Source organism: Varanus komodoensis, unplaced genomic scaffold, assembly GCF_004798865.1.
Source record: "Varanus komodoensis strain SLA01 unplaced genomic scaffold, ASM479886v1 scaffold7_3, whole genome shotgun sequence".
NCBI lineage: Eukaryota > Metazoa > Chordata > Lepidosauria > Squamata > Varanidae > Varanus > Varanus komodoensis.
This window is the reverse complement of record NW_025336480.1, coordinates 24671355-24682243: the sequence shown is the minus strand read 5'-3', so window position 1 is coordinate 24682243 and position 10889 is coordinate 24671355. Positions and strand designations below refer to the sequence as shown.

General features: G+C 40.5%; 1 protein-coding gene across 11 annotated transcripts in view; it reads right to left on the bottom strand.

Annotated features, from left to right (window-relative positions):
* The window catches only part of TASP1 (taspase 1), a 137942-nt gene that overhangs the window by 118898 nt on the left and 8155 nt on the right, over positions 1–10889 (bottom strand). For all 11 annotated transcript variants that reach the window (XM_044454274.1, XM_044454276.1, XM_044454278.1 and 8 more), the window contains 2 exons: positions 4389–4509; positions 1923–2007 (listed from right to left, as the gene is read on the bottom strand). In XM_044454274.1, coding sequence (XP_044310209.1) covers positions 1923–2007; positions 4389–4509 — 206 coding nt within the window. The remainder of the gene's footprint in view (positions 1–1922; positions 2008–4388; positions 4510–10889) is intronic.

Below are 10889 nucleotides of genomic sequence, written 5' to 3'. Positions count from 1 at the left end.
GAGTTTATTGACTATTTTTGTCTAAACTTTTAAAATAATTATTTAATTATATGCTGCATTTGTACCTTGAAGCAAAAGCTTAGTGATGTTGTAAACACACACTTCTATTGGTACTATTGCTCCATGTCTAAAGTTGGGCAGTTAGAACTATCCAAACAGCCTAAGTTTAGGCAAACATATAATAGGATTATAGACATAACTGAGTTATAAACTGTTCCTTTTCTAATTGTTAATATTTCACCATTTTGCTATTAAGGCACAGTAGCAGGGTTCTCTTTGACATTCCTGAGAGCTCTCTATCATAACTTCAACATTCTTTTTTTTAGTAGCTGGACTGATGCATTTATCCCAGCTGCACCATATCTATTAACACAAGTCCAGCCACTTGGTAAAGGAATCTTAGCAGCACAAGTACAGACACATACCTACACACGCCCTCACATACAACGTCTGTTCGTTATAGAAACTGTCAAATTATTTGCATTATGTTTCCTATACATAAAGTTATTTATAAATTAAAAGTCTCCCAAGCAAAATAAAACCCACAAGTATACATACATGGCTGCCATTCAAAAACTATTTTTGTAGTAGCAGCCTTTATCCTTCTGAAGAAGCTAACCAACTGCTTAAATGCATACTCCCGCCTCCTCTTTTTGTGTTGCTCTGTTGAAATAGAACAGTTGACAAGCTTTCCCTGTTTTATTCAAGATTACACTTAAATAGTCCTATTATGGCTATTAGGGGAGTAAGTCACCAGCTGTTTCTCACATACTGTGGGTACATTTCCCTGAGAAACATCTTATTGTAGTTACAAGCTGACATTCTGAATATTCAGGGCATGACAGGGGTGTATCACAGCTTCTTGTTACTGGAACTCCAGTAAGAGTCAGTTGTTGGGTGTTTGTCAAGCCACAATAATCTTAAAATTACCCAATGAGTCTGCATTGTTTCTCAACCACACCAACAACCCACTCTTGCTGGGTTTACACAAAATAAGCAGCTGTAGTACATTCCTGCTGCACCCCAAATACTCAAAACGGCCTCTGTAACAATTAGTCCCATTGGGAATTAACCATGTCAACACCTCTGTTGTAACAACAAGATCCTGGAAGCAAAATAGTACAAGATGAAAGATTATCTTTAAATTCCATAGTTTCTGAGTTTCCATAAAAGTGGTAGGTAAGCGATTTTACCAAGGGTCACTTGAAAGTCCAAGAAAAACAATGCTTACAGAGCACCTGGAAACAACAGAAAAATTCCAACAGGTTGGCAAAGTATTATGCTTATCATAATAAGTAATCCACAACATCTTTCTAGATATACAAGATGTCTTATGATCTAATCTATTTGAACTGACTGCTCAGAGAATAATTGAAATATACTATGCCCTTTCTTCTCCAAGCTTGAAAATTATTACAGTTGTAGAGGATGAGCACAATTATAGCTTATCCTCAATGTGATACAAATACTGAAAGAACTTAAAAATATTTTTCTCTGAAAGAAAAATGAGATCATATGCTAAGTTCTTTAAAATCCAGGAAAAAAGGAAAGCAAAAATCTAAGATTTCTCAACAACAACCTATGTTTAGCTTTGAGGTTTGATTTATTGGACATTTACATTTCAAACCCAAAAGATCAGAAATAAAAGCTTGGTAACAGTGTAAATCTATATAAACATCCACAAAGAAAGCAGTTGAAACTCAACATAACATTGCCTTTTATCTTTAATATTCTATTCTATTTACAGCTGTAATAACTGTACAAGATGTTCCAAGATCAATGAACAACCCAGTCTTCATCTTAAAAGCCTGCTATTACTGATGTGCACTAAATAGCATCAGCCTTCTTTTAATAAGAATGATTTCCAAAATATTGCATGTATTACAGCCCCCAAGAAGAGGCAAACAGAATAAACTAATTACCATGGTGGAATTCTGCCAGCAGAGAGTTTTCCCTTCTGCCCTTCACACAGCAATCTATTTGCGACAGAAACAGGGTTTCTGATTCCTGAAAGAGACAAGTCATTTAAAAAAGATGGCCACTGAGATTTTGGCTAGCTTGTATTTAATCAAGGGTCTCCCCCATGAGTCCCTCTCCCCTGGTCTGGACACCACTACACCTGTAAGACCAGCTGAAAAACCCACCATGCTATTTTTCTCCTGAGCAGGTGAATGGGGTGATATCTACATTTATTTGTACAAGTCGAAAGGCCTCTTGCCAAAAACCCTCCACCGAGGATCTTGGGTCACGAGGAGTCTTTGTGTGGTGGTGAATTTCTAAATCACTCCAGCCAATTTTGTGCAGACTTTTTCTCACTCCATATAAATGAATGGAAAAAGTCTTCCGTTAACTTGCATGGAAATAAGGAGGAAGGGATGAGCAGGGAATGGGCATGAAAGAGAGAACAAAGAAGGACGGATGAGAAGAGGAGGAGCCAGAAGAGGGGGAGGTAGGTGAGAGGAAAAGGGTAGAGAAAGGAGTCATAGAGATGGAAGATGATGACCTGTGCAGGGAGAGGGTCAGGAGGAGTGTGTCCCTGTTCGTTTTCCTGGACCTCTCAGTGGCTTTCAATACCATCAACCACGGTATCCTTCTGGATAGGCTGGCGGGATTGGGAGTAGGAGGCACTGCTTGGCAGTGGTTCTGCTCCTACCTTGCCGGCCGATTCCAGAAGGTGGTGCTGGGGGACTTTGGCTCTGCGCCATGGCAACTTTGCCATGGAGTACTGCAGGGCTCCATTTTGTCCCCCTTGCTATTTAACATCTACATGAAACCGCTGGGAGAAGTCAGCAGGAGGTTTTGGCTGTGGAATCATCAGTATGCTGATGACACCCAGCTCTACCTCTCTTTTTCAACCAATCTAGATGAGGCAGTGGCTGTCTTGAACTGGTGCCTGGCCGAGGTAATGGGCTGGATGAGGGCCAATAAACTGAAGCTCAATCCAGATAAGATGGAGGTCCTGTTGTTAGGTGATTCGAGCTTCCAGGTGACTTCGGCCCTGCCCTGGACGGGGTTGCACTCCCTCTAAAGGACAAGGTCTGCACCTTAGTAGTGCTCCTTGACCCGGAGCTGTCCTTGGAAGCCCAGGTGACGGCGGTGGCGAGGAGCACTTTCCTTCAGCTTCGGCTAATCTATGAGCTGCATCCTTACCTGGAGGAGAACTGCCTAGCAACAGTGACACACGCATTGGTTACTTCCTGTTTGGATTACTGTAATGCACTCTATGTGGGGCTGCCCTTGAAGAACAGTCTGGATACTTCAGATGGTGCAAAATAGAGCTGCCAGGATACTGTCAGGGACTGGTCGTTATTCTCATATAACTCCAGTCCTCTATCAGCTCCATTGGCTTCCCATCGAAGTCCGGGTTTAATTCAAGGTGCTGGTTATTACCTATGAAGCCCTAAGCAGCTTGGGACCAGGATACCTAAAGGAACACCTTTTTCCCTACATGCCCTCCCACCCCCTAAGATTGACAGCAGAGGCCCTACTCCAGGAACCCTCTTTGAAAGAGGTTAGGAGACAGAGTACTCGGAGAGCTTTCTCTGCGGTGGTGCCCTGACTATGAAATGCACTCCCTAGAGAGGTCCGCCTGGCACTGTCTTTATATGTTTTTTGGCACCAGGTCAAGACCTTTTTATTTGGCCAGTATTTTAACACATAGTAATTTAATTTATTTTAAATGATGTTCAGTGTGGAATAGTTAATTTATCTTATTTTACTGTAGTTTGAAATAATGTTGCAAGCTGTCCAGAGATGACTGTAATGGACGGCATACACATTTTTAAATACATACATATAAATTGGAATGGAATGGAATGGAATGGAATGGAAGATGGGGCCTGGGAGCCAGAGAAACATCGGGAGAAAGAAAGGTGCCTGAGAAATGAGAGAGAAGCAAGGAGAGAAAAGAGCTCATGCATATGCACACACACACATACACAAGGGAAAGACTGGCCCCTACCCTCCCTAGATCAGCCAATTTATGGTGGCACCCAGCACACTTTTTCAAAATGTCAAATGTGCCCAGTGGCCCCAAAAAGGTGGAGAATGATGACTTAAATTATTTAACTGAACAATTTATTCAGCTGTTTAAATGTTTCAACCATTTGTGAAATGCATCTGCTGTAGGACATCCTACAATATTAAGCAGTCAACAACTGAACGCAAGCATTCAGCTATGGGTTCTGCCCTGCAAACAGGAACACACTTTCCAGTACACAGTTTCCTACACTCTGTGCAGCCGTGATTACTACACCTACTTAAGAGGTGTCTTTGTTAAATGTTAAATTTTGTTAACATTTCAGTTTGGTGTGGTACAATATTAAGATGCATGCTCAGAAATATTCTTGAATTTCAATATTCCACTGTTTAAAGTTTGATCAACATACCACTGAGAGCACCAACTGCTCCAAAATTTAGTGACTTTCCATCCATAATACTGGCATCACATTCTATGTCGCCAAGAAGGTTTAGATTAGACCCCATTCCTGCATTTGTAAAGGGTGAATCCTAAAAGAAACACAAAGAAACATGTATAAAACTCATCACCCATAATTATGTACTGCATACTATAGAATAGTAGACTAATAATGGTTGTTCAGCTTACCTCTCGGGACTCAAGTTTCCAAGGGAAAATGGGGGTGGGGTGAGTGAAGAGGCAAATTGCAAAACATTAGGGAGAGTCAGTTGAAAGAAGCAGCAACTGAGCTGTCTCGTTGAAAAGGGGTTAAGGGGACAAGGTGCTTTCTGGCAGAACTATTTAAGAATCTGAAACAAGTGCATTGTGACTGATAGGCAGAAAGACCAGGGACATTAAAGCTGGCAAAGTACCTGACTATTCCAAGATACGAACCCTTATAACAAATTATAAAATAATGATGTAGTTTTATTGTTAAACTATACTGGATACAGAGCATGGGGCTCTAACACATACATATTTATCCCCACATCCTCCACCCAGGAGTAAATGTCCCCTCCTAGCAACATTATGGCAACCATGACCTAAATAAATATGACAAACAAAACATATACCTATGAGGAAAACCAAAGGGAATTGCATACAAGTTGTTACAGACAGCTTGAAATAACCCGAGGGTTATTATTAAAGGAAAGGCAACAGTTACTTCTGAGCATAGTGAGCAGAATGGAAATCTTCTTCAGGGTATTTCATTTGGATTTTTATGGCGACATATGCATAAACTATTTTAAACATACATATTTAAAACAACATGTGTGCTTGTGTTTGCCAGAGATCAGGGACTATCCACGGCTTGTCACACGCACTGCAAACACACATTTGATGCTACATTATGTGTGAAGCAGCCCACAGAGAGCAAGCTTCACGGTGAACTGGCTAGAGCAGGTTGTGCAACCAGAATACATAAAATAATCATAGAGATGCATCAAAACTCTGTATATTCCCAGGATCCTTACTGCTGCATGTAGTTTTCCATCAGTATATAAGGGCTTTTCAGCCCATTCATCCAGCAACTGCTGGAAGTTAGAGGCCTCCCAGACTGGTACTCCATGAGATGGAAGAAGCTGCCACCACAAGGAAATAGTGCTCTCCCTTCCATACATAAACAGAAGCACTTTCCACCTGCTAAATCTCTCTTATTAGTCTGACTGAGCAGGTTTTAAAACATGCTTTATGTCAAATCATGACCATTTTCCAAAATTCCCTGGAATGAGTAGGGAAAGTGGGATGAAGAACTGAGAAAGAAAGGGTCAGTGTTTGAAAAATAAGCACACCTAAAATCTGTGCTGTATGAAGGTGGCTATTTCCTTCTTCACTAAATTCACTGTATATTTAAGTGTTCAGAAATAACTTCTCTCACATTTACAGGTTTCACTTTATACACTCTGCAAGGTGAAATGTAAGTTAAAAGCCTGAAATGTCATCGGAACTGATGCTGTATTAGAGACAACACTCCATGGCTTGCACCACATTACCAGACTGAAAAATATCTAATACATTTTCAATTTACCTTCAATCAAAGGAAGATGTTCCATCACCATCCTTGACACTAATTTTCCAGAGCCAGTATCTGCTATTATGAACAGTTTGCATAAAGGCACAGAGATCTGACCCCCAGCCATGAAATGCAAATACTTGAATAAGGGACAGTAAAGTCCACAGCTGAATGGAGACAAATATTACATTTTGGGGATTTGCAGTCTAGATGTTCTTTAATCAAGTCATGATGTGCATAACAGGCAATATCTTCAATACTGCAGAATAAAGTGGTTTCTTCCAGCTTCGCAAAAGAACCATGCATTTGCCACCCTATTTTTCTTAACTAGTCCCTTCACATTTACACATCTCACAAGGATGACCTGAGAAGCAAGACTGTCAAACTGCTCACATGGAAGGAATTCTCTTTTTCCCAGTATTAAAAGAGGAAGTACATTTTTTAACTGTGGAAATATAAGAGGATTCATTTATCATAACTCATTACTAGGAACTAGACCATCCAGAGCTAAGATCAAGTCCTTCCGAAGTCACTTAGTTGAACTTGGCTCCCATTTAAGGCAGCTGTACTTCATTTACTCATACCTACCTTTTTGCATTTATTTCAGTGGAACCTAACTGCAGCTAGCTTATTTCAGAGCTAATCCTTTGGCTACCCAAGAAGTGGATAATAAAAAGAGTCTGAGATGGTTGTTAATTCAGAATACAAACATTCAGTTCTTAAATAGAACACCTGAAGCCTTGAATCAGTATGTCTTTTAAAGGAACAGCCTTTGGTCTGTCAAACTTGCACTGTCGTATTGTTTTCGCCTCCCACCCCAGTCTCCCATGTAGGTATTTAGAGAAAGCTGCAGGTTTTATTTTTTAAGTCTTCTTCCACATTCCTAAGCAGTTTTCAGAAAATAATATGACCACAGGTTGCTTTGGTGAGCAAGCAAGAGCAACCCATGCAGACAAGAGAGGAAAGATAAAAAGACACCATCCAAAGCTTTTATCAGCCAAGCCTGCAATGTCAAGAAAAAAATTATATTCAGTAAATTAAAACTGTATCACCACTGATTTATTCCTATAGCAACCACACAGCAGCTTGATAATTTTTATCTCTATGAAGACAAAATAATTCCATCACATCAGGTCTCTTGATATTCAAAATTCAATTTCTGGAGTATTTACTTCCAAGATGCATTTGCGAAGGACTGGAGGTTTTATAACAGCACAATAATTTCTAGCTGTGCTCAACCATAGCTGACCATCTCAAGAAAGTCCCAAAATCTGACATTCTACCAGATCTTAAAGCCAGCCAGAACGCTGTTTTTGTTGCAATATGTACTAAATAACATGATCAAACTATATACTATCACCAACAACACTTGTTTGCTCTTGCATGGACAAATGTTAAGGATGATGCAAGTGTAGGTCACAAGTGTTGATTACCTACTAAATAGAGATATTATGCAATGAAGCACTCTGGGATGTACCGAGCTGCTGGTTTAGTTCTTTTGTGTAAATGCTCATTGATCAGGTGCAATTGTTTGGGGAAAAAAATCCTAACAGTTGTCTCTACAGATTGTGCTTGCAATAAACATGTGAACAATGTTAGATAATAGCATCCATGGAACACTTCAGATTGCAATCCTATGATCTCTAAGAAGAGGGCTCCAAGATCAGTTAAAAGGGGGGTGGGTGCAAAGCAGGGAAAGTTTTCAATACTCCCAGTTCCTAGATAGCCGTGCAAGACAAGATGAACACCAGCACTGGAGCTAACACAATCCTCCCATAAAATTATTTGTTCTTACATGTCATGAAGTCATCTTCACCTTATGGTGACCATGTGAGTGAATACCCCCAAAATGTCCTATCCTGTACAGTCCTGCTCAGCTCTTATAAACTCAAAGGTTTCCATCTTATGGTTGGTCCTCCTCCTCCTCCAACTTTTCCTGGCATGACTGCCTTCTCGAGCAAGCGTGACCTTCTCCCAATGTGCTCAAAGTACAATAGATTCAAGTTTTGTACTTCTGGCTTCTAGAGTAAGTCCTGGCTTCATTTGACCTACGATCCACTTCTTCATCTTTCTCTGGGTCCAGGGTATTCACAAAGCTCTCCTCTAATACCATGTTGCAAACATTCCATTGTCTTCCTGCCACCTTTCTTCACACCCATCAGAATGCATAGTTTCCATTGGGAGTTAGAAGGATAGGTGCTTTGGGTGCTGTTCTCAAGGACTGTAGGCTGGGATTAATCTGAATAAGAATGAGAATGTAAATTAGAAGGGGGGTGGGAGGTATGGGCCATGCTGAGATGCAACAGTACTTTCCAGGTGGGCAGGCAGTTCCTGGGAATAATGAAGCTATACAGATGGCAGGAGGGAACCCAGAGCATGGGAGTTGCTCAGACACAGACCAGACAGCCCCAGTTCTTGACTGCACAATGCAACCTCAGCAGACAAGGGCAGTCCAATTAGAGGATTGGCATGTGGGAAGAGGTGTACTCACTTTCAGAAAGCCCCTCCCAAAGGGATGGGGCTCAGGCATGCTCATAACAATTGCACATAACACGCTCAACCATACTTTGTTGCAACTCCTTGAGCATCACTTTGCTTCCATAAGAAATTAGTTGTTGAATTCTTTAGCAGCTTCTTTCTAGGTCACTAGAATGCATATTGAATGCTTCCAGCCTGCAGCCACTATTTTGTTTTTTGTTGGCATGTTCCTGTTCAGATTTGGACTGATTTGGTTTCTGCAGCTTTGGAAGACTTCTATAGATACCTTACTGGGTGCTCTATTCCAAGTGCTTTCAGAATTGCTTTCACTTCACCTTCTTCTTCTCAGTTCTGGATAGTTCTTCCCATATATTGTTTCTACCTTCTTATTTTATTTAGGGGATGGTATGTTTCCTCTGTTGGTCTTTCAGCATTCCTCATCTAGGTTTGAAATTCCCTAATTTTTTTGGAACTTCTGGAAGAGGTATCTTGTTTTTCTACTTTTGTAATGTAAATCTGTTCTTTAAGTGGCCTATAATTCCTCAGGAATGCTATTTAAATTGTATTTGGGCACTATGTCTCTGAAAGTGATCTTTTTCAGCTTTACCCTTTATTTTTGATAGTAAGAGTTTATGGCCACTACTATGAATGTACATATTACATAGTCTATTTGATTTCTGTGTTGGCCATATGGTGATGTCCATGTGTACAGTTGTCTGATTAGTTGCCTGATATATTTGTAATCAACAGATGGTTAGCTCCACAGAATTCTATGTGCTGCTTTGCTTCTGATGCCTAGGTCAAATTCTCCCACAACACTGGATTCTGCTTTATTTCCTACGTTTGCCTTCCAGTCACCTATGATTATCAGCATGTCTTGTTCTGGTGTGTTATCAATTTTCTCTTGGATGCCTCCATAAAAGTTTCCAATTACTTTCTCTTCAGTATTTGCTTTTGGAACGTAGAATGGAACAATAGTTATGATTATAGGTTTCCAAGAATTCTCAGTTGGGACTTTGCATTATATCCCCTTACTGCCTGTGCTACATCTTGCCTCAATATTAGAGCCATTTCATTTCTTCTGAGTTTTTCATTCCTAGAGTAACACACTTTGTGTTTGTCTGCCTGACAATGTCCCATTCCAGTTCGATTAAGCTCACTCCAAGTACGGCAGTGCTTAATCATTCTTCTTCTTGGTTTAAGGTTTCCACTTTCCTTTGATTTATACTAATTGCATCCCATGTTCCAATTGAATAAGTGGTGCAGCATTGGATTTTCCTTTCACCTCTGTGCATGTCAACCACAAAATTTCCTTTCAGCTTTGATCTGGTTGCTTCATTAGTGAGTGAGCTATTCCTACTTGTCCTTCGCTCTTCCCCAGTAGCTGGCTGAGTCCTTTATGACCTGAGAGTTTCATCTTCTAGTATCATCTCAGTTCATTTTGGATGGTTTCATCATAGGGGGTTTTCAAGGTAAAAAAAAATCAGAAGTGGTTTACCACTGCTGTCTTCTGCTCAGTACTAACCAGGAATTAGGAATTTCTCTGTGTCATTGATTTCATTCTTTTCTGCTGATACGCCCAATCCTCCTGAAGAGGGTGGATGCTGCTTACACCAGGGTCTTAGCTATGACCATTCCTCCTTGGGTGACCTGCCAGGACATCAGACTTGCAGCATTGCTCTGGAATTCTCTGACACTCTCAAATCCCCTCATCATGTTAAGATGGCATCCAAGGGGGGCCCACATATTCCAGTGGGAGGAAAATTGTGAAAAACAAACCAAATGGAGCAGGAAGGGAGAGAGGACAATGGTTGCATGAGCCCAATAGGGCACTGTATAAGGTGATTTTTCTGACTTCAGTTGTCCCTACCTTCAGTAAGACCGCTCTGTTAGCTTCTTTGAGAGTAGACAAAGCAATGAGAGGCCTAAAAGTACAACTCAGGTCACTCCCAAATATTGTAATTTGAACCATGAATCAAAATATAGTCTATGGTACAGCACCTGAAGTACTATCTTCAGGTTAGCAGTCTCACACATTTATGTATTGTAGTTTATTTCTCCAAGTTGTGAGAATTGGTTATTAACAGCTATTGATTATATGTGCTTCTGCTCAATTAAAAGAGCTAAACAGGCTCCCATGATGTGAGCCCTATGAAAATAGCTAATAAAATTATGGCTACATCTCTGATTTTTCAGGTTTGGTTACTTAAAGACGATACTCAAAACTTATCGATTTAAAATAAGTATGAATAAATATATCATTTTCCTAGACACATCAGGAAGCATTGGGCATATAGTTAAAGCTATTACAAGAGCATTTTGTTGTTGTTAGTCGCGAAGTCGTGTCCGACCCATTGCGACCCCATGGACAACACTCCTCCAGGCCTTCCTATCCTCCACCATCTCCCGGAGTCCACCTAAGCTCACACCAACTGCCTC